The 24,614-nt window shown below is 34.7% G+C and overlaps 1 protein-coding gene across 20 annotated transcripts in view; it reads left to right on the forward strand.

Annotated features, from left to right (window-relative positions):
* SLMAP (sarcolemma associated protein) overlaps positions 1–24,614 on the forward strand; it is a 128,837-nt gene that overhangs the window by 72,449 nt on the left and 31,774 nt on the right. For 5 of the 20 annotated variants that reach the window (XM_054694893.1, XM_054694876.1, XM_037491457.2 and 2 more), the window contains exons 6-14: positions 273–368; positions 606–677; positions 2,235–2,375; positions 3,406–3,543; positions 4,909–5,077; positions 5,163–5,213; positions 5,720–5,770; positions 10,210–10,272; positions 23,663–23,722. In XM_054694893.1, the coding sequence (XP_054550868.1) occupies positions 273–368; positions 606–677; positions 2,235–2,375; positions 3,406–3,543; positions 4,909–5,077; positions 5,163–5,213; positions 5,720–5,770; positions 10,210–10,272; positions 23,663–23,722 (841 nt within the window). The remainder of the gene's footprint in view (positions 1–272; positions 369–605; positions 678–2,234; positions 2,376–3,405; positions 3,544–4,908; positions 5,078–5,162; positions 5,214–5,719; positions 5,771–10,209; positions 10,273–23,662; positions 23,723–24,614) is intronic. The other 15 variants (XM_037491475.2, XM_037491483.2, XM_054694911.1 and 12 more) reach the window with 5 other exon arrangements.

The following is a 24,614-nucleotide window of genomic DNA, read 5'->3' on the forward strand; positions in this document are numbered from 1 at the left end:
CTTGTGAATTATGAGCAAAAAAAAAAAAAATGATTCTTTTTCTGTTTTAGGGGAAATTGCATCTAGAGCACCCCTAACAACAGTACTTACAGCCCCGCAAATGGGGCTAAAATGATGTAGACTATATATATTTTACAAAGTAGATTTATCAAGTTTGACAACAAGATACAAAGTGAGATATGAGAATATTTTCAGAATGTGCTAAAATTGCTTACTCTTCAAAGGAATCATGATGAGTGTTTTTAATAATATTTTCTGACTTATAATCTTAGGAGGCCTTACACCGGGAACAGATGTTGGAACAGAAGTTAGCCACGCTTCAACGGCTACTAGCCATTACCCAAGAGGCTTCAGATACCAGTTGGCAGGTATTCCAGATGCCTTTATACTCAAGAAATTTTAAGAATAGTTTAATATCACTTAGATATTAAATAAACTAAAATTTTGTTCTTTATTTCTTATGGAAGAAATATTGAAAATTTAGCATTTTACAGTGGATGTTCAGTTTTATGATTTTCTTTCTTTTTTTGGCAGTAGCAAAGTTTTTGGATATATGTTATTTTTGTTACTCTGGATTTTATTTATATTTAATTTTTCTCCAATAGGCTTTAATAGATGAAGATAGACTCTTATCTCGGTTAGAAGTTATGGGAAATCAATTACAGGCATGCTCCAAAGTAAGTATTAATTTCAAGTGCATAAAGAAAACTGCTTTATGTATATATAGCTTTACTTTGTCATTTTGAGAATATGATAAAACATTTTACCATTCTTTCAAGTCTTTTGTAATTATGGAAAATTTCAAACATGTAAGTAGAAAGAAATTGTATAGTGAAAACCTGTGTACCACACTCTTTCTCTTTTTCATCAGTCAACATTTGTTGGATAAACTGAGTCATTTGTCCTTTATAATTTCCCTCAACCTCAATTGCTATTTAAACATTCTCTAACTGCTCCTTCCATACCATACATTGGTAGTTTGATATAGAGATTTGATTTGATTTGGGTTCAGCCATTTTTTTTTTGGCCAGGAACACTTAAGTCATGGATGGTATTATGTACTTTCGTTAAAAGGCACCACAATGTATACTTACCTTTCTTTTTGAAATACTAACAATTATGATGATCCTCGCCCAGGTCCACTATTTTATTAAGGTTTACAAAAATGGTGATGCTGTAATTCCATCATTCCATTATTTACTAGCTGAATTACTTCTATAAAGAGAATCTTCCCTCTCATAAATCATTTAGTTATCCTGAGGTACATTTCCTTTATTTACTGAATTTCTTTCTTTATTTACTGGCTTTAAAAATAATGAATTGGGGCCTCCCCAGTGGCGCAGCGGTTAAGCACTGGGTTGCGAAGCTACCCGCAGCCTCTGCAGCGCCGGTTCGATCCCTGGCTGCTCCCCGGCCACTGGAGGAGGGTCCCACATGGCGCACAGACCTCTCCTGCCGCCCGCTGCTCCCCTCAGCAGTGTACTTCGGTCTTTCTGCCTGCTCTGCTCCCTGTTCTGGCTCTGGTGAATTCTCTCACCCTCCCGCGCTTCTGACTGTACCCAGTGCTTGCATAAATAAAGAAATAAATAAATCTTTAAAAAAAAAAAGAATTGGTTCCTTCTCATCCACTAAAGAATGATCATGAAGTGTTTATTCTCTAACTTCAGTATAAATATATTTCATGTGTTTTGACATGTTCCAATTTTTTTCTCATTGATCCTCAAATTACCCCATGTTTGGACAATAAGAACTTCAGTTGAAGCCCATATCTTTTTGATAGAACCCTAGCTGACTTCAGTAACTTCACATTGTCATGTCACACAAATTGTTCCAGACTTATCTTGTACATTTCTTGTCTCAGAACTGGCTTTTAATTCTTGGTTTACCCATTGTTTTAAAATTCTTGACTCCCTTGAAGGTAATAGATTACTTTCCCCCCAAAATGGAAATACTGTGGCTTATGGAGAATAAGACTAATAGGGAAGTAATTTGTTTTGTGTATTTGAAAGATATTCTTGATTTCTTCTGACATTTTTTTTCTGTTGGGAGTGTGAAACATATTTGTGAAGGCATAACTTACTAACTTTTAAATACAGCTTCAATTTTTACAGGGCCAGCATTACTTGAAGGTACCTTATATGGAATTCAAAGAGTATTGTAATGCATTATTATTTCAAATGGTAAATACTTAAAAAAATAACATGGCTATAATTATAAATATCTTTTAATCCTAGAATCAAACAGAAGATAGTTTACGGAAGGAATTAATAGCATTACAGGAAGATAAACACAACTATGAGACGACAGCCAAAGAGTCCCTGAGGCGGGTTCTTCAGGAGAAAATTGAAGTGGTTAGAAAACTTTCAGAAGTTGAGGTATTTCAATTTAACAAATTCTAAATGGAAATATGTTTTTCAAATTTTGCCCGAACATTCGTAGATTCTAGGACATTTTAAACTGAGATATTATTATATAGCCAGAAAGTATTTCCATCTATCCAATGAAAAGATGCATTATGCCTTCATTGTCAGGAATTCTCAACATAACCATATGAGTTTTGATGCTTATGATCCCTAGTCAATAATTGAAGAATAAAAGCCTAACCAGGGAATCTTACTGTTTGCAGTCTGCTTAGGAGTCAGCCACCATACAATGGTGCATGATATGAGCCAGGGATTTGCTTTTCTAGTAATTGAGAATAGTCATTATAAAATAGAGAACCTACACTACATGTTCTCACTTTACCCACCCTCCAGAGAGGGAAAAACTATGTCTTAACTTTGGAGGTTTAAAGATGACATTATCTCTAAGGTTCTTTCTAGGTCTCTTAGAAATAATCAAAATGTGATTCTCATTATTTAAAAAAAACAACCTAATCAAAGTAATCATTCATTCCTTTGAACCATTGCAAAACTACCACAGAAGATATCTGTTACTGGGTTTCATTAAATGCTCATTATAACTTATATAGTAAACACATCTAGGTAAAGAGATAGTTTTTATAATAGCTCCATCATATAATGAATGATTTATTGCCATTAAGTTGACATAAGGAAATAAAGTCTAGCTGTCCTTTTTATTAAATTAATTGCTGTATATTATTAAACTTGCTTTAAAAAATTGATAGACTTAAACTACATTTTCAAGGCCAAAAGTCATGTTCATTTGCTTTAAAAAGTATAATTATATAAAGGTAACTTCTTCCTCACTCCCCCTTTTCTTTGTTTCAAATCCTTAGTTGTATTTTCTGTGTTAGCATATACCTGAGGGAAATTGAAATCCTTATGTTATTTAACCCAGCCTTATATAAAGTTAAGGGCAGATGTTGATTTAGAACAGCCCATAATTACACTTTTCAGACTGTGCCTTTATTCTAAATCCATCGCCTATAAATTTGAATTGCAGCGAAGTCTGAGTAATACAGAAGATGAATGTACCCACCTGAAAGAAATGAATGAACGGACTCAGGAAGAATTAAGAGAACTAGCCAATAAATATAATGGAGCTGTTAATGAGATTAAAGATTTATCGGATAAATTAAAGGTATGTATTTACCCACCTTGAGAGATTGTTAATTGTCCCTAGCAAACTGGATAGCTTAAGATTTTAGGTATTGTTGAATAGCTGTTGATGTAAAATTTGGTAATGATTGAAATGTGTGGAGAGGTTAAGAAACAGGTATTCTATTTAGCCCAAACCTTATTACCACAGATAATTGAAAGTCTGGAAAACCTGACCTCTTTCCTCTGGATGGAAATAAAATGGCAGTATTTCACAATAGGCATCTTTTAATATATAACACAAAGCTGCAGACGAAGCAGCAAAACCCAAGATATTCAGACATTTTTTAGAAAATTGAATCTTTTTAGCATTGGACACTTTTAAAAACAAGGATCCTCCATTTTTGTGCTGGAACAAGCCTAGAGGGAGCCCCCTTGGAGAGATACAGAATGCTTATGGCTTCTAGTAATACTATTGACTCCGCTTCAGTTGCAGCTCCCTGTAGCTATGGGATACTTAGGATGAGGACAGAGCAAATCATAGGGCAATGTCAAATTGGTCCTTTAAAATTTTATAACTGAGTTTGTGAAGACTCACTTTTTTATATTATTCAAATCATGAATTAAGTGACTAGAAGACACATGCATTTGATGGAGAATAACAGAGTATACCTTCCCTCTGTGTGATTGGTTAAGCTATAATAGTTTTAAAGATTAACTTTATTAAAAGAAGGTTGTTTTGAAAAGTGCTTGTAGCTGTTATTCCTTTAGCTAAGTGTAATTTTGTTTATAATTTCAGAATAAGTTAAATTTTAGAATCCATAAACTAACTGACATAATAGTAATTTTAGAGGAAAACTGTCCCTCTTTAAAAATGTAGAGATTGGGCCTCCCTGGTGGCTCAGGCGGTTGAGCACCGCACTGTGAAGCTGTCCACAGCCTCTGCAGCGCAGGTTCAATCATGGCCGGCCGGCGAGAATCCCACATGGTGAAGCAGACCTCTCCTGTCTCGACTGCTGCTCCCTTCAGCAGTGTATTTTGTCAGTCTGCCTGTTCTGTTCCCCGCTCTGTCTCTGGTGAATCCTCTCACCCTCCTGTACATCTGGCCTGTACCCTGGTTCTTGTATAAATAAATAAATAAAATAAAAAAAATGTAGAGATTTAAATTTTCACTCTTTTAGCTCTGTGTACACAAAACCTGGTTCTTGCTCCAAGTTTTTTCCTCCTAGGTGATATGGAAGCATGATCCTAATGCAAATCACTTTTACATCATTTCACATTCACAAATATGTTACATAATAGTGAATTTTCTCCTTGGAGCTTTACGTGAATAAAAGCAGTACTGGTGTAAGACCTCTAATACAACCAAGTTTTATTAATTAACTGAACTTTTTTTCTTTCCAAACAGGTAGCAGAAGGAAAACAAGAGGAAATCCAACAGAAGGGACAAGCTGAGAAAAAAGAATTGCAACATAAAATTGATGAAATGGAAGAAAAAGAACAGGAGCTCCAGGCAAAAATAGAAGCTTTGCAAGCTGATAATGACTTCACCAATGAAAGACTAACAGCTTTACAAGGTAAGTTCATTAATCCAGAAATGATTTGATTTCATTTTTTTCTTTTTATCTGTGAAATATCTTTTTCTTGGACTTTTATTTACAGTACGGTTAGAACATCTTCAGGAGAAAACTCTTAAAGAATGCAGCAGCTTAGGTAGGTGTTATCAAATTTTTTACTTAAAGCTGAATTTTATTAAATTTTTGACATTTACTATGTCACATTGGGTACTTATTTTCTTGAAGAGGGATGTTTTTACATGTTATTAGATGTAAAGTATCTATATACACTCTTGAGAAATTTCTTAAGTGTATGCTGATTGCCACCAGTGGGCACCATTGTTTAATCCTTGAAATGAATGAAATTTCTGCATCTGAGAAGTTCTACTTAGACATATTTAAATAAGAAAAAGATAAACAGTGGTATCCTTTTTCTTTGGAGGATCATTGGAAGGCTACTGTATAGTTATGGCTTTTTCTTTGTGTTGATAGAAAATACTATTTTCTATGAAAACCAGTTAAACCCATCTTGTAAAAATAAATTTAAAGCGTTCTATTCAATCTTAATGTACATAGGAATACAAAATACCATGGTTACACTTGAGACCGGTTTTAAAGTGATACTTTCTTTGATCAGGCAATGATACACTGTCTTAATCCTAGGGATACAAGTTGATGACTTCTTACCTAAAATAAATGGGAGCACAGAAAAAGGTAGTGTAAAAAACTTAAATTTATTTTTCTTTCATGGCATCCTTTTACTATTTAAGCAGGATAGAGAGGTTAGGGTTTTAAGTGTTTGGAATGAAAAGCATGCTGTTCATAGATCATTGAATCCTCTTTTAAAGTCAGTCTTCCCTTTATTTTGTGATTCATATGCATTATCTATAGTTAGATATCCCTTGTTATATGGAAGTTTCAATTACTCAATAATGAGAAAATGCTGAAGTTCAACTTTAGCATTGATATATAACAATATAGCTTTATTGTCCCCTCACTATATTTAAAAAAAAAAAAATGATGCTGCCATTTTCTTCCCTCAAGTACTACTTTCTGGAGAAAATTGGCCCCCATTTTTAATATTATGCCCTAATACCTCCCTTGTCAAGAGTTTATGTAATATCTCGTTAGTCTTTGGATTTGTTATAGACACTGCTATCTTTATCCATCTTTCATCAATTAGAAAAAAAGGGTCGTTTCTGTTATCTAAAATAACATTTATTAGTTTGTGGTACTATGACCCTTCTTTCTGGATAGGTTATCTCTAGCTAAAAATGTATATCCACTATTGGTTTTTTTTACTGCTGTCTGTGATACTTCTTATCCAATGACTTCTATATACTTTCAGTCATGAAATGAAGATCCTTACTCACCTCTCTCCCTTTCCTATCCAGTCAACATTAATTGAGCACCAACTACGTGCCAGAATTTGCATTTAGATGATCAGAATACAGAACGATTAGAACTGTTTTCTGTGTTTAACAATCTGTGTGCCTCTCATTTCAGTTTTTTTGTAGAAGTTAGTGGGAGATACTAAGAACATTTCTCAGAACTCCTTATTAAATTTTTTTTCCATGTATCAGGGGATATCTTTATACTTCTTAGATAGCAGAGCAAACTTGGATAGTAACCAAACTCTGATACAAAGTTAGGAAGTGCTTTTATGTTATTTGGTTTATTTTTAATTAAGAACTGGCAAAATAAGCTCAAATAATCATGTATTTGTGAGCTACAAGGTCAAGACCTAAGATTGCACATATAGTGAAGTTTGAAACTTTAAATTAAAAAAAAAATTAGTTATTGTTCTTTGACTGTTCTGTGTTTGAACTCTAGCTTGGTTGAGTTTCAGTTTGAGAATTTTTAAAGGTGTAGTCATTGCAACAAAATTACTAATTTCTGTTTATTAAGTATATTTAGCAAACATTTAAAATGATGTGATGACCTAAAAACTTCATCCTCAAATGAATTTATATTTTCTGTTGTCGTTATTTTGGCTTTTTTCTTTCTGGCATGTATACCATTTTTTATTCAGATCTATCACCCTTTGATTTGAGCATGTATTTATTAATGTTAGTGTTAACTTAAGCTGGTACCATTTTTTTTTTTTTTTTCAGTTAAAAGTGAACTATTGTAAACACCGAATCAGTTAGCTACACTGAACTATCTTTATACTAGAGTTGTCAAATTTCTACTTACATTCTTTACCAATTCCCATTGATTTGGATGAGAATTATTGTAAATAATTCCTAGAGTTAAGATTAAATGAGGTGTTTTGGATACTTTAAGGTAATCCTTACTATAATTATTTTTTTCTTGCTAATATGTTTGTTTTTTTGGTGACTATGAATTGAGTAGCATGAGAACAATAATATAATATCCTCAAAGTAACTGGGTACTAACAATCTGTATATACACAAAAGTTTCATTACATCAAATTTGGCTACAGAGTAGATTTTGGAATAAGATGGGTCTATTCTGAATCATTTGTGGTATAATCACAAACCAGTTTTTATGGAGTACAGTATTACTGAAGTCCATAGCTATGATGTATTATCAGATTGATTTTAACTAAAATTGTGTTTTAAATAGAGAACCAAGTGTTGTTGTAAGAGAGTATTTCAAAAATGTTTAGGTATTAAGTTTAATAATTCTCCAGTAAATTCCATTTTCAGTATTTCTTAAATCTGTAATAATTGCTATAAGCACAGGTTTTTCCCTGTAAATTTTCTGTATCTTATCTGTAAGAATAATTTGAGTATATCTTAGAGAGTATAAAAAAGCACTCTCTTACTAGAAATAATGAGAACCATGTATCGAATTTTTATAATTCTGGTAGCCACGTTCTGGTATAACGTTAATATTATAGATAGAAACAGGTAAAAATGTTAATAATATATTTTATTTAAACTATTATATCCAAAATGTTTCAACATATAATTAACATTAAAAGATTATAAATGAAGTATTTCACATTATTTTTTCCTTACCAATTCTTTTAAATTATTGTATATTTATTTTACACTTACAGCACGTCTCAGTTTGAACTAACCACTTTTTAAGGAGTCAGTAGCCACATGTGGATAATAGCTGCTGCACTGAACAGTACAGATAAAGAAAATAAAAAATGGTAGAAAAGTCATATCTACAAATATATATATATATACACACACACATATATAAACATTTTATATACCATGGTTCTCTGTTATGTTTCTGTACCTATCCTTTTTTATTTTTTAATAAAATATCTACAGCCCTATTAGACCCCCATGCAATAAGTATCTAATTTCTTTTGAATTATCAGTAATATCTTTTATAGTTTTAACAAAATGAATTCCCTAGGGCCTAAATTCAGGTACTGGAGTATAAAAGTATTATGATCCCTATCCTGTACTTATACTGAGTCATTATATGTTTAGGAATGCCTTTGTGGAAGTCATGTGTATATATATGTCTTTTTATATTAACTACCATTTTATCTGAACTAATATAGTAAATATTTTAATGTAGAGTTCAGATATTTAAAACAGAGCAGATAAGTGAGTGATTTTTGGCTTGGTGAGTGATGGTGGGATATCTTGCATTAATTTCATGTGAAGCCCTGTGATGTTTGTCTGAAACTTGCTTTCAAATAAGTTTATAAAGTCTTTAGTTAGGTTAAAATTTGATTTCAGATGAGTTTTCATATTTAACAGTGACATTGTTTAGTCTGAGTTTTGAAAATATTATCAATAGCTTGGATAGGATTATGGAAAAGAACTTTATCTTGGTAATTACGATTCAACTAAGAGCTCTTGTTTTGGATTTCTTGACTCCAGTTGGTAAACGTTATTTCTTATATCTATGATTTTTGTTTCAAATTTCTGTTGCAGTTGGCCTTTTTTTCTTGGGAATGGGGAGGTTACATTGTATCTCTGTATATAATATTCTAAGTATGTAATGCATTGGTTTCTCCAAAACATGAGTTTTATCAGCCTTTTTCCTGTATGTTTTTGTTTTATATTGACGGTAACTTAAACTGAAACTCTGCACCCCTTGTGCAAAGCCCTTATTGTTAAAGGATAATGATAGATTTGGGTATAAAGGTAAAGAAGAAGACTATTAGTAAGGATGTCAAGAGAGGTTGATTAGCAACCAGAGTAGGGGGTGACTTTCTCCCAAGCAAGCAAAGTTGAAATGATTAGGGGTGAGGTAGATTGAAATGGAGAAAAGGAAAGAGACCTTTAAGGTCAGAATGTTACTAACTCCTGTCCTGCTTGATAGACTGTAGTGCTTTCATACCTTCTAGATTGTCATGATGTTGGAGTATATTTTTAACACTTGAACTTCCAGTCTGTTGGTGGTTTGAAAAGATATATATTAATTGAAAGATGTTATTCAGATTCAAAATTTAACTCTTTGAGTCAAAGTGAATAAAGATTATTGAAAGGGTTGAAACTTGAAACTACTGTGTTATATTTGATTCTCTGCACCCATCTAAAAGAAAAACGAAAACAATTTCTACTTCACCTGAGCAAATCCATTTACCAATCTCTTATTTTAAAATGTAGAGTTTTTGCTTTTAAAAAAAATCATTTGAGTTAAGATAAACAATGTCATGTTTTTATTGTATGTGAAGTACAGATTAAGTAACTCAAAAGAGAAGACTATATGTGAAATGAAAGTAAAAATTAAAATACTGTATCTAGTTTCTTTGAGAGTTTAAAGAATTGTAATAGTATTAAAGCATTTATCTTTTGCCTCTTAAGGGAATAGCTTTGAAGAGGGTGTGGTAGAGAACAGTCACTTGAAAATTAATTCAGTAGGAACAAAAAAATAAAATTACTTAAGGGTATTTATTAAGTGCTAGTGGAGAAAGTATTTTAAAAGTGGGAGAAGTAATATATTTCTATGGTTTTCTTGAGTTCTTTGTGTAGAAATGGCTCCTTTTAAAAACTAACCATTTAGGGTGCAAATTAATAATTATGTAATTATAATTTTCAGTCTTTTAATATTAACTCCAAAATATATCTCGTAGTATTAAAATATATCAAATTTTTATTAATCTTATTTAGCATTATCCATGTTAATATAGTTCAGTTTTCCTACCTTTGCTGTTGGTTTTTCAAAACAGCAATAAACTATATCCTTAAAGGTGTTTCTTTCTTTATTAGAGCACTTGCTTTCAAAGAGTGGCGGGGACTGCACTTTTATTCATCAATTCATAGAATGCCAGAGTGAGTACAGAGTATTTTTCACATTGATTTTAATGCAGTCAGAAATTAAAATTGAAAAATTACAGGAAAAATGAAGGTCTTAATGTATTTGTTATGGCAAAGAAGCATAAAAGGGCCATCTTAAGACATCAATGATCCATTTCATGTTGTTTCTGTTTCTCTCTTTTGAGAAAAATGGTATTACTGTTGCATTTGGCTTCATAGATGAAAGTGAACATTTAATATTGCCTACAAAAAAGAGGAAGTTTCAGCCTTGTTAATTAAAAATTATTATTGAGAAGAAAACAAAATAACATGTAAAGCATCTAAAACTTCCTTGTCAATACTTAAAAGATAGTAATTACAGTTTTACTTAAGCTTAGTTCTATCACAGATTTGGATTTATGGTTCCTTCATATGTTTCTTAAAAGTTTAAATGAAGCCACAAAACAATTTTTTAGTTTGGGCACTCAGATATGAAGATGGCCCTTGGATAGCAAGAGCTTTCTAAGGAAAGAGTAGTAATAGATTAGCCTCCAGTCTGATGTCACCTTACTTTTGGGAAGTTGTACAAGGCTGTCTTTAATAATATTTTTAAGCTAGACAGATAGGTTGGCTTTTGAGGTGATTATATCTGCTGAATTCTGAACAAAGGTATTGTGAATTCTTACTTGAAAAATCAAGTGACTACTTAAGTCTTAACAATTGAGATTGTGACATTCTCTTGGTCTTGTTAGTGACAATAAATGGTCACTGTGTTAAGTTTTTTGGTGATATGTGTACTTTTTCCTATCAGACACACACTTTGTCCAGCATTTTTTTCCTGCCTGTGCACTCTCATTTTGAAATGAGTGGTTTTCCAAATTTTCGTTCATATATTTATTTTGTGGGTGTGCACATATATGTGGCTTCTTATCCCCAAGCCCTCCACAGTGACAGGAGCACTTGGGTTTATAAGGGTCACCCTCGGTTGTTATAGCAGAGACAAACTCAACAGATCAAATGTATTCTTTAGAGTTACTTTAAGGAAACCTAGAATTTCATTTAGTAGTTCTAAAAGAACTTCTGTTTCTATTTTAGAGACTATAATGGTCAATATAAACTGAATGTCATTTTGAAGCAAATTATTTTAAAAACATGACTTATTTCTTTGTCTTTTAAAAAGTTTCCAAAAAGCGGGCCCCCCTGGTGGTACAGGGGTTAAAGTTTCAGCTATCAAGCTGTAGCCAGCACTGCAGCATGAGTTCAATCCCTGGCCACATGGTGCAGCAGAACTCTCATCTCTTGCCCGTTGCTCCCCTCAGCAGTGTATTTCAGTAGATCTGTCTGTTCTGTTCCCCGCTCTGTCTCTGGTGAATCCTTTCACCACCCCCACCCCGCACCTCTGACTTACACCTCCGTTCAATGCATAAAAATAAATAAAAATAAAAATGAAACTTTAAAGAAAAGTTTCCAGAAAGCAAAGATTAGTCATCTTTTTGTTATCTTGTATTAAATTACTAAATCTCGCTTTTACAGGAAATTGATACAGGGACTTAGGGCAAAATAGTTGATACCAACTGAAACCAACTAAAAATATTATATATAATCTAAATACAAATCTCTAGGAGGAGTTTATAGTTTTACTAAAATGATCATATTTTTTAATGTTATTTTTATTTTGAATTTTGTCATTTATATTTTGAGCCCAAAGAAGTAAGGACAAAACTATTAGAAGAATGTTTCACCAAATTACTTACAATTCGCAGTTATTTAAAATATTATTTAAAAATGTATAAAATATTAGTTGTAGTTTTAACCTAAAGCAATGTTTGTTTTAAATATAGAAAAAGATGTTTGAGGATATTTATTGTGTCATAGTTTGGAGGGGAGATGGACCAAATGAATATTCAGAAATAGAGCAGAAGTTATATAAATTAGAGTAAGACCTCTCAAAGGGCTATTAATCAATAAAATGATGTTTACAAGGACTGTGCAATGCATGGGAAAATGCTAATGTGACACATAGAAGGAAAAAGAGAATATAAAGTCCTGTTACAAAGAAAAGAAACAATAAAATTACAGTTATTCCTTGACATCCGCATCCATTGAGTCCCTAAGTGCAAATAGTGAGTTTGGGTTGTCAATCAGGTAGCTATGGACATAAACCATTTTCTGAATCTATTTGGTTCCTGAATTTTGGTTGCAGTTAGCAAGTTTGATTCATGAAGATACCAAATGTACCTCAAAATTTTCCCAAGCTGTTTGACTCCTTAAATTTGGATAGCCAGAGTTGGCATAATAAGGATTTTTCTAGTTATGTTTGTTGTCAGAAATGACATTTCATTATTTTATGATAAGTGGCAATTATAGGAGTTGTTGTTTAATAAGTAATGTGGCAAGCAAGGCAAATAGAGCAAAAATCTTACTCAGGTGAACTTTTGAAACAATTTTGGATTTTTTTTTTAACAAGTGCACAAAGTTTTGCCAGTGTCTTCATTGATAGACATCTTGAACTGATTTGTAATCTTGAATATGGAGGGACTATTCTGTAAGCAGTGATACTTCAGATTCTTGTTTCAGTGTGGTCTTCTAAAAAGCAAATGTTAAGTACCAAGCTTTCTTTCTTTCTTTATATAATATAAATCATATTAAAATTATAAAGGAGATAGCTCATGTCCATAGGATTCTTCATGTCCATTTTTAATATATCGACAGATTCTTTTCAGTTTGTTTATAAATTATGAGAGAACAATTTGATTTTTGGTTCTCTACACTTATAAGGTGATTTTGAGGAAGTTAAATGAGTTGGAGCACTTTGCAATTTGTTTTCCTTTTATGGTAAAGCCAGTAATGTTGCTTTTAATTCTCTTTAAGGAGAAAGCTTTTAATACCAAACAAAGAGATTGGATTTTGAACAGATTTCATTTTAACCTTTTATATAACTCCAGAAATGTGAAGTAAAATTCCTGTATAAAAATATACCGTGTAAAATCTAGAATTAACAATACTTGCTAAAATCTCAAGCAGTATTTTCCTCTTCAGGATTTGAGCATGAAGTTTGGTTTAAGACACATTCCTTGCCCTGAATGTTATAGTTACTCAAGGTTTACCATATAACTTAATGAATACATTGAGGCTTTTGTGTTGTGATAAAGATGCTTTCTCTGTTAACAAATCGTGAATCTCTAGATCTGTTTCATACCTAGTCGGTAAACCCTTTTAATTTGTTAACTCTTCTTTAATTCTTCACTATCTGAGTGAAAAGATAAAGGGTAAAAGATATAGATTATAAGGACATGGAGTCCTGCCATCATGTTGTGGGCATAGAGTGAGACACAGCCTTTTCTGGACCACTCTCTGCCTGTTTTGATATCATTCTCTTGTCTGGGTGAGGACAAAGACATCTCTGCTTGGTGCAGAGAAACTTTCCTCTAAGGTCTGCTTTGTCCAGACAAAATGCCGCCCTCCCTCAAGGACATCTGCCTTTTGATGATAATAAGTGCTCTGAAGTAAACCTCAAGTCTTTGTATACTTCATCCATGTGAAACTAGTTTTTATTATCTTTAGGCAGTGAATTATCTTAATATTTTATACTGTTTTTTTCCTGCCCTTAAAAAAAAATCCCTCCCTGCCCCTCACCCCCTTTTTGCAATCACAGTCACTATCTGTGTATGCTTCTCATGCCCTCCTCCTTTCTCTTAGGGCTTTGCTCTCACATAATTACCTTATTTGGAGTAATGCTTTGAATCAGTGTGTTGCTCCTGTAACTGTTTATTTTTCATCATTCAATGAGATCCACCCCCTGAACAATCTCAAGATTGCTTTAGTTACATTTCTGTATGAAACAGATTTTTTAAATTTCATTTTTTAAAACTTTAGTTTCTCTAAGCCAAAGTTATTTTTTAATGACAAAGAATCGAAATACTTGGTGTGGTTCCCTGATCCTAATAGTTTATATCCTCAGGATAGGACAACTCTTGAGTTTAATCTAAATGTTGCTAATATTTTATTTCTTTGTTCTTAAAGTAGTTGTCCAGAGTAGGATATATTGGCATGCTTTTGTTTGTTTTCTTGTAGGACACACTTCCCCAGTCAGCTAGCTTTCTGACATTTCTACCAGATATTTTTCTCAGTATAACTGCAAAGGAGTTAGTCTTAAATTCATACAAATAGTATTTTGGTCTGTAGACTTCCTTTTCTTAAAAGATATATATGACTGTATACTTGAAATTAGCCCATTTCACTTAGTTTGCAATCTATTCTGGAACAAATTTTTCCAGTTTTAGTCTTCTTTATTTTTAGGTTTTAGGACAAATAGCTCTGGAACTGTTTTATGGAAAGAAAAACTAGCTTCATAGCAAGAATTGCTTTAATTTTTTTTCCTTCAGAAATGAATAGTCTTGTGAAAGTTTTTATTAAAATAAGCAACCTCAGAGGGTGTCTGCCTCACATCTCCCATGTGAGATTCTAAAGCTCTGTTTTTACTTTGTGAATGTCTGCTTTCTAAAGGGAAATAAATTATGGGCAATATGTTGAATGCTGTTTGTTAATTTTTACTTTGTATTTAGACATTAATTCTAGTCTTGGTTTCTTTGATATATTTCTCTTTAATGACCTTCTGGGTGACTTTTAGCTCATTTTTATTTGTAATGTTTAGAATTGGATTGGAAGAAACTTGATACAAAATCTGACTCAATCCCTCACTGACAGTTTGACTCTGGGCAATATAACCTTGTTAAAACTCAATTTCCTCACTTGTAAAATGGGATGATAGTACCTACTTAAGAAGATTGTTATGACAAGTCATATTTACTAAGCATTACAAGTAATACTGTCCACAAAGAATACATGTTAACCAATGGATAGAAGCTGCTGGGGCAGTGGAAGAGAGAGTAGGGGAGAGGAGTAGCGGGAGAGAGTATTTGTGGGAGCTTTCTTATTGAAATAACTTATTTCCCCCCCTTTTTATTCCCAGTCACAAGACAATGAAAGCTGATTGATTCAGCTTTATTATTCCTGTTAAAGTAATATTTTTGACAATATAGAGATTGTTTAACTTTTTTTTTTTTTAAAGATTTATTTATTGATTGATTGATTGATTGATTGATTTATACATACAAGCACTGGGTACAGTCAGAAGCTTGGGAGGGTGAGAGAATTCACCAGAGCCAGAGCGGGGAGCAGAGCAGGCAGAAGGACCGAAGTACACTGCTGAGGGGAGCAGCGGGCGGCAGGAGAGGTCTGCGCGCCATGTGGGACCCTCCTCCGATGGCCGAGGAGCAGCCGGGGATCGAACCGGCGCTGCAGAGGCTGCGGGCAGCCTCGCAACCCAGCGCCCAACCGCTGTGCCACCGGGGAGGCCCGAGATTGTTTAACTTTTTAATTATCCAAGAAGGCATGTCATTTTAAAAAATTGGGTCTCAAGCATATTATTTTAATGCTGAACTCATTTTTTTTTTTTAATGAAACCTAACTTAGAGAATTAGGAATAATTTCCAGGTTGTAGTTATAGCAGCAGATTTTATAGTTCTTTTACATTCATCCACTCTTCTGTCAGTTTAAGGTCCCTTAGGTAGCTGACATCTGTATCTGATAGTGCAGTTTGAGTTTATTTTTTGCTTTCAATTAGTTGTAGCTGTCACGTGAGGAAAGTGATCCTTTAGCTTTAAAATTTTGTTCTAGTCTAGGGACACCGGTCCTCTCTTTGAGCTTCTCTTAAATGCATTGTTTCTCTCTGTGTGTGTGTGTGTGTGTGTGTGTAGGTGGGTGGGTGTGCCTATATATTTAGTACATATTTTTATCAACCAAGAAACAAATTTGGTTCTGTTCTGTTAAGTCTTTGACAAAATTTTACATTTTTTATAGTTCCATCATGTTTTCTGACTCAACAAAATACTTAGATGATGGTTCTCAAATTTATTATACCCATCAGTTCTACTCCTTGCTAAGTTCCCTCTAGGAATGTCTATGCATATATATCAGGCACAGAGTCAAGACTGTTGGCAGCTGCCTTATTCATGGTAGTTCAAAACCATAGACAACCCAAAAGACCCTCAATGGTCAAATACACTGCGGTTTATTGGTTGAAAGAAGCCTGATACAAATGAATATATGCTATAGTATTCCATTGGTGCAAATTTCAAAGCCACTAAACTTATTTAGTCCTGTATATTGGATAGAATGACTATAAAGAAATGCAAGAAGCCAAATACCATAAAAGCCAGGTTAATAGTTACCTTTATGGGCGAGGTTTTGATTGGCAAAAAGTAAAAGGCTTCAGGTGTTGGTGGTTAGGTTCTCAGTCTTGAATCTCGACTGTAATCATACAGACATTTGCCTTAAAATTTTTTATTAACCTTATTTAAAACCTTTTGTGTTTTATGCCCCCTTTTTTATGTGTTATTTTTCACAGCAAATAAACTGGTTCTAAAACTAGGTGAAAATGAGCAATTATTTTCTCTAGAATATTTCTCAAAAAGAGGAAGTTTTAAAAAAGAAAGAAAACCCTGTATTTTATCTTTCATTTGTGCCAAGGCAAGTAGCTTTTTAAAGAGCTGCAATTATCGTTACATGGAAGTTCTGTTTTGAGTCTCTGAGGGGTATCTGACTTCTAGAGCTCTAAAGATTGCGGTCTCCACCCCAAGTGTGAGAACCAGTGGTTATTATCATTTTAAAATTATATTTATTTCATTTTTTTATATTGAGGTAACATTGGTTTACAACACTGTATATAATTTAGAGGTATAGTATCACCCCCTTCAGGTGTTGTTACCACACCACACTCACCACCAAAACATCTATAGTTCTCCAGCATAGTCCATTGTGCTATCGCCCCACATTGCTTCCCTCCTCCTCCCCACTGATATCTTCAGTTCTACAGTCAGATTTCTAGGGTTTGTAATTGGTTTGGCTTTACCTGACTGTAGGGTAAGGAAAAATGTCAGGCTTTTCTGCCCTCCCGCCATCAGGATAGATGATGGATCCTTGCGGTCCTGAATGCATGCCTGATGGAGGGCACCTGGAGTAGGGTGTGGGCAGAGGTAGATGGGATTCACCTGGGCTGAGACTGGGCTTTTAAGGGTGGCATCACGGGGACGCCAGCAGAAGCCGAAAGAGAAGCCGAGACAGAAGCAAAGAAGCAGAAGCAGAGATCACCAGAGAGCCCAGATAGAGTGAGGATTTGCTGGGGGCTGGGAGGACTGCCAGCCTCCCGGCCCCCCAGCACCCCTGCCTGCTGTGTACCGGGTAAATCCCAATAAAAGACCTGCAGAAGCCACTGAGGACTCTGACTCCTCCTTTACCCAGTCTGCTGGATATTAGAAAACTTACACTGTGTCCAGTCCTGCCTTTACACTGACCCTTTCTTTTGTTTCTCTGTATTTCACATATGAGTGACACCATCTGATATTTCTCTTTCTCCTTCTGACTTATTTCACTTACTGTCATCATCTCCTCCAGTTCTATCCATGTTGTTGCAAAGAGCAAGTGTTTATCCTTTTTTTTTAACAGCCGAGGAGTATTCCATTTAGGTCTATACCACGTCTTCCTTGTCTACTCATCTGTTTTTGGACACTTACATTGTTTCCATAGCTTAGCTATTGGAAATAGTGTTGCAATGAACATAGGACTACATATCCTCCAAATTAATGTTTTTGCGCTCTTTGGGTAGATACCTAGGAGTGGAATTGCTAGATCTTGTGGTACATCCATTTTTAATATTTTGAGAAACAGTCATACTATTTTTCATAGGTACTGAACCAGTCTACATTCCCATCAACAGTATTCAAGGGTTCCTTTTTCTCCACATTCTTTTTTTTTTTTTTTTTTTTAAGATTTATTTATTTATTTATACAAGCACTGGGTACTGTCAGAAGCGCGGGAGGGCGAGAGAATTCACCAGATCCAGAGCTGGGAACAGAACAGGCAGACCGACGAAATACACTGCTGAGGGGAGCAGCGGGCTGCAGGAGAGGTCTGCGTGCCATGTGGCAGCTTTACAACCCAGCACTAAACTGCTGCGCCACTGGGGGGGCCCTTTCTCCACATTCTTATCAACACTTGTTCTGATCTTTTTGATTGGGCCATTCTCACAGGTGGAAGATGGTATTTCATTGTGGTTTTGATTTGCATATCTTTACATAAGTGATGATGAGCATTTCTTCACACAGCTGTTGGCCATCTGTATGTCTTCTTTGTAGAAGCCCCTGTTTTGCTCTTCTGGAAGTGAAAACTACAGCAGATAATAGATGTCCACAAATGTTGGAAGGTGTAAATAGTTGAGTGGTAAAATATTTGAGTTTCCATTCTCTCTTGTGTAAGGATCTGTGGCTGTGTGTGTGTGTGTGTGTGTGTGTGTGTGAAGGAAACCTCAAAAAAGTAGGCTTAAAACTGTGGCTCAGGTATTAGAGGCACTTAGTACCTCTTAATCAGGGCACCAAACAGGGTGGTATAGTATCACCCCTTTATATAATAATCCAATCCTCTTTTTTCTCCCCCCATCCCTTCCAGACAGACGAATGTTTCTTTACACACACACACACACACACACACACACACACACACACACACACACGAGGTTTGCTCTCTGAGGTTGAAATGGAGAGTCAATAGATGGGGTACTTCAGAAATGTTTTGAGATTAGGGTATGAACATCTTTTGGGGGAAAAAAAGAAGGAGGATTCAGTGAAGTCTGCATTTGAATTAGAATGCTGTTCACCAGGTTTACATTCCTTAGAAAAGTTAGAGGATTTTACTGCAAGTAAGCTGGACCAGAAGAAAAACACTGATACTGACATTTGAATGTCTCCCAATAAACCGCCACTGTGTGATGGCAAGTAGGTGGCAAGTCCCATTCATGCACAGAACCTTGTCAGTTTTTTATTATCTCATCTTAAATGTGAAGAGACAGTCAAGATCGCCAGACTTTTTGGGAAATTGTTGAGAAAGGAGAGAGCAAATTAATTAAAAAACAAACAAAATGTTAAATAGGAAAAATGAAAGAAGCAGAAGAAAACATTTTTAAAAGACATAATTCCTTCAGAGATAAGATGTTTTGTGGATGAAACAAGATAAATGCTATTTTGAGAAGCAGAATGCATATAGAATTCTTGAAAACTAAAAATATGATTCCAGATTTTTAAAATTTAATCAGAAAAAGGAATAGAAGAAAAAGCAGAGGAAAATTCAGAAAATATAACAAAAAGATGAGTTTTTTTTTCCCAGCTCATTTCTTTTTTTTTTAAATTTATTTAAATTTTATTTTTATATTCCCCATACAATTACAACCCCCTTATTTTTTTTTTTTTTTTAATAGAGGCATGTTTTATTTATTTATTTGTTTGTTTGTTCGTTTGTTTTGTTTATACATGCACTGGGTACAGTCAGAAGCGCGGGAGGGTGAGAGAATTCACCAGAGCCAGAGCTGGGAGCAGAGCAGGCAGAAGGACCGAAGTACACTGCTGAGGGGAGCAGCGGGCGGCAGGGGAGGTCTGCGCGCCATGTGGGACCCTCCTCCGGTGGCCGGGGAGCAGCCGGGGATCGAACCGGCGTCGCAGAGGCTGCGGGCAGCTTCGCAACCCAGCGCTCAACCGCTGCGCCACCGGGGAGGCCCCAACCCCCTTATTTTGACCCCAACCCCTCCTTTCCCTGCCCGCCTCCCCCCTTAGAGTGTTTCTGGTTCATAGTTGTTTGTTGATTTTGATATTTTCTTTCTTATAGTTATTCTTTTTCCTGGTCCCTTATTTAAGTTTTCTAGATTCCTGCTATGAGTGAGACCATCCGGTATTTTTCTTTTTCTTTTTGGCTTATTTCGCTGAGCATGATCCCTTCCAGCGCCATCCATGTTGCTGCAAATTGCATGTGTTTATCTTTTTTGAATGCTGAGTAATATTCCATGGTGTATATGTACCACATCTTCTTGCTCCAGTCATCTATTTTTGGGCATTTGGGTTGTTTCCAAAGCTTAGCTATTGTAAATAGTGCTGCTATAACGTAGGGGTGCAGGTGCTCTTTGGAATTGATGTTTCTGTGTCCTTTGGGTAAATACCTAGGAGTGGAATTGCTGGATCCTATGGAAGCTCTGTGTTTAGTAGGTCCAGAAATCTCCACACAGCTCTCCATAGTGGTTGGGCCAGTTTGCACTCCCACCAACAGTGCAGGAGAGTTCCTTTTTCTCCACACCCTCGCCAACATTTGTTGTTGCTAGTTTTTTTAATATGTGTCATTCTCACTGGTGTCAGATGGTATCTCATTGTAGTTTTGATTTGCATTTCCCTGATTACAAGTGATGTTGAACATTTTTTCATATGCCTGTTGGCCATTCGCATTTCCTCTTAAGAGAAGTTTCTTTTTAGTTCTTCTGCCCATTTTTTGACTGGATTATTTTCTTTGTTTTTGTTGAGTCTAAGATGAGTTATTTTTTAAAGAAATGAAAGAAGTAAAATTTAAGAAAATTTGGGACTTGATCTAACATCTAAATAATAAGATTTCCATAGTGAGAAAAGGGGAGTCTGGGAAGAGATGAGAAAAGAGAATTTATCAGTGAAATAGAATGTAATTCCCCAGAATTGAAGAGATGAGCTTCTAAAACATTGAAAGAATGATTTCATTGTTCAACACAATATATTTTTAAAAACACACTAACCTGGATATAAAAAGTCACATATTGTGTCATTCTTTTTACATGAATATCAAGAGTAGGAATTCTTAGAAACAGAAAGCAGATGAGTGATGACCAGAGGTGGTGATGATGAGACTTGAAAGTAAATTCTTAGTAAGCATGAGGTTTCCTTTTAGGAGTGATAAAAATGTTTTGGAACTAGATAGAGATGGTGGCTGCATACATTATGACTATACTGAATGGCACTGAATTTTTCACCTTAAAATAATTATTTTATGTTATATGAATTTCACCAGAATTAATAAACGAGACCACATGAAATTTAAGAATAACTGGGATAGTGGGGCCTCCCTGGTGGCACAAGGGGTTAAGACACAACCTATGAAGCTGTCCATAGCCACTGTGGCATGGATTCGATCCCTGGCCAGGGAGCTACCCACATGGCTCAGCAGACCTCTTCTGACTCATCTGCTGCTCCCCTCAGCAGTGTATTTCAGTCAGTCTGCCTGTTCTGTTCCCCACTCTATCTCTGGTGAATCTCTCACACCCCCGTACCTCTGGCCTGTACCCCAGTTCTTTATGCATAAATAAATAAATCTTAAAAAAAAAAAAGAATAACTGGGATAAAGAGAAGGTTCTAAAAACTACCTGAGAGGAACAATGGATCTCATATTAGTAATATTAACCTAAATTATAATTCAGCAATAAATAAATCCTGAAATCTTAATGACAATTCAGCATTTATTTTTAACTCATGTTACATGTCCATGGTGAGTGGGGACACTGTTACCCAGGGATCTAAGCTAATGGCAGCTTTAGCATCTTTTGACATTGCCATCTCAACACATGCTTCCTATGGCAGGGTAATAGAGAAGTGTAGAAAATTCTACTCTCTTAAATGCTTTGGCCCAACCTAGAACCAGTTATGTGAACCTTTCTCAGTACTAGGGATTTGGCCTGAGTTTTTCTCACTGGTACCCCAAAAGGGACTGGCAAACCAGGCATGGCTGAACACAAGAATTCTCTACTATGCATGCTAAAGAACAGGAGTGAGACTGGCATTAAATACACTTTCTAGTTTGGAGCTAGAAGACTTTGGAACAATGCTTTCAAAATTCTGAAGGAAAATTTACTTCCTACAGAATTAATTGTGTATCTAATGAAGCCATCAACCAAATGTGTGGGTAATATGCTACTTTTCAGGATAACTTATATGTCATTTATTTATCTTTTCTTTAGCCCTTTCTGGGAAATTATCAGAGGGTACATTACACTAAAACAAGGAGAATAAAGCAGGCAGAGGAAGATCTAGAATCTGGGGCAGATGATTTTGCACAGGATAAAGCCCAGGCTACAACAGATTCAGGGCCTGTGGAAGAGAGAGACAGGAATATATACTGGGATAGCTGACCTGATGTTTGACAATACTGAGAATTTTATGTTTTGTAAGAAGTTGACCTATGTTTGAGGTAGATGTATTAAAAATTAGCAAAACAAAACAAGACTTTATAAGCTCCAAAAAAGCTAAAGGTTGTATAAGAAGGGAAATATCATAGCATATTTTATGACTCAGGTATGTAGTCATAATATAAATACTTATTATAGGTGAATAAAATGCAACCCTTATAAGAATGATGGTAGGATATGAGAGCTTAATCATCTAAAGAAACTATCAATAGGGCCTCTCTGGTGGCCCAGGGGTTAAAGTCTCAGCGCTATCAAGCTATTGCCAGTCACTGGGGCATGAGTTCGAGCCCCAGCCAGGAAGCTAAGACCTCTCCTGCCTCGCCCGCTGCTCCCCTCAGCAGTGTATTTCAGTGGATCTGCCTGTTCTGCTCCCCACTGTTTCTGGTGAATCCTCTCACCTCCTGTGCCTCTGGCCCATAGCCCAGTTCTTTTATGTATAAATAAATAAAAATACATCTTTTAAAAAAAGGAAATGATCAATAAATAATGTCCAAAGTAGAATCAGTGCCACATATTGCAAAGAGCCTATATGAAATGAAAATTATGAAAAGGAGCCATGGACTTTGGCAGATAGGAGGTTATGGTTGTCTCAGAGCATTTTCAGTGGTTAAGTGATGACTATAAACCAAGTTCAGGGGGTTCAAGAGTGAAAGACTAGAGAAATTATTTCACATGCTGCAAAAGTATAAATTGAAGGAGACTAACTGACATACAGGATTAAATAAAGGGGGCATACAGAATGGATATTTTTCAGTGAACTAGAGAATATGAAAATCTGACTTTAAATAAATTATAAAGACACTGCATTATACATTTACAGAGAATTCCCCCAACTAAAACAAAGCAAAACAAAATTTCACTTCTTTAAATAAACAAAATTTCACTCTTATAAAATGATTGATTTTACTGAAACATATAGGCATTTCTACTGAATTACATGAATAGGGTTAAGTAAGCTATTTGTATAACATAATTTGTAAATCTTCTGTATTTAAATAAAATACCTTCTTAGAATTCCTTTATTTCAACTTAATATCCTTGATTTAAAGAGGGTTGCTTTGTTCTGAGTCCCTTTAAAAAAGCTTAGACTTTTAAAATAAGGTAAGAACTAATGAAAATAAAAGCAAAGGGAACCCCTAGCCCCAGGTTATTTTTATTAACCTGATTGCTCTATTATTGTTCAAATTCTCTTAGTTCTCCTTCCAGATTCAAAGTTTTTTCAAGCCTAGTCATGGGAGTAATTTTATCATCTTTAAATTTGGTCATGGAATGTGTTACACTGCCTGGCTCAGGGAAATGCTGCTCGGTTTGGACTTGGATAGTAACGTTTATTTTCTTTGACAGAGAAGCTGATTGTCGAGGGGCATCTAACCAAAGTGGTAGAAGAAACAAAGCTTTCAAAAGGTTCGTTTTATCTGGGTTTTCTGTGGGTTTTGACAACTCTTTTGGATAAAGAAGGTCAGTGTACATTTTCAAGGTTATAGTATTTTAATCATCACTTTGTAGTTCTTATAGCCCACAAAATGGCATCTAATAACAGTACCAGATAATATAAAATAGTTGGGAGTTCTGTTTTAAGGAGGATATCTTAACTGTAAAGAATCTTTTTAAATAGCTATATATGTACTTTTTTTGAAAGTTAATGCTTGCAATAGTTTTCTTTAGGTGTGAAAGATTTGCTGTGATCTCTCTGTCTCACTTCCAGCATTATTTTTGACTTTGACCTCAAAATTTAACAAACAAAATGTATATCTTTTTTGAAACAACAGGTAAAAAATGTTTATGATTTCAATTTTGGGGTTATTATACCTTTACCATTTTATATTTAACATTTTCCTAATTTTTGGCATCTCAATTTAATTCAAATAGAAGTATGTATATAGAATATTGTTAGGTTTGTATGAATAGTCTATAATTGCCTATAGTAGTTTATTCTGTTAATTTTTTTGTTAGAAAAGTGAATTTTAAAGCATATTGTCAAGTCACTTATTCATAGGGAAATTGGGCAAATTAATTTGGTGGGATATACTCACAATCACTCTAGGATGTTCATCAGAACATACCAGTATAAAATTTAGAAATACATCATTTTGGTCAATTAAAACAATGAATGGTAACAGTTTAGAATACTCAATTTCTGTAAATTCTATTTTACTTTCATAAAATGTAACGAAACAAAATGAAAGCAACCGATTCCATTGAGCTTGTAAAAGTATTAAAAGGATAGTGCGTTATTTCAAATACCTGGTGACTCCCTTTCTCAATTTTGTGCATAGCAGATGCCATATTTGGAGAA

The sequence above is a fragment of the Talpa occidentalis genome, unplaced genomic scaffold, assembly GCF_014898055.3.
Source record: "Talpa occidentalis isolate TD23 unplaced genomic scaffold, MPIMG_talOcc4v2.1 talOcc4.10, whole genome shotgun sequence".
NCBI classification, from domain to species: domain Eukaryota; kingdom Metazoa; phylum Chordata; class Mammalia; order Eulipotyphla; family Talpidae; genus Talpa; species Talpa occidentalis.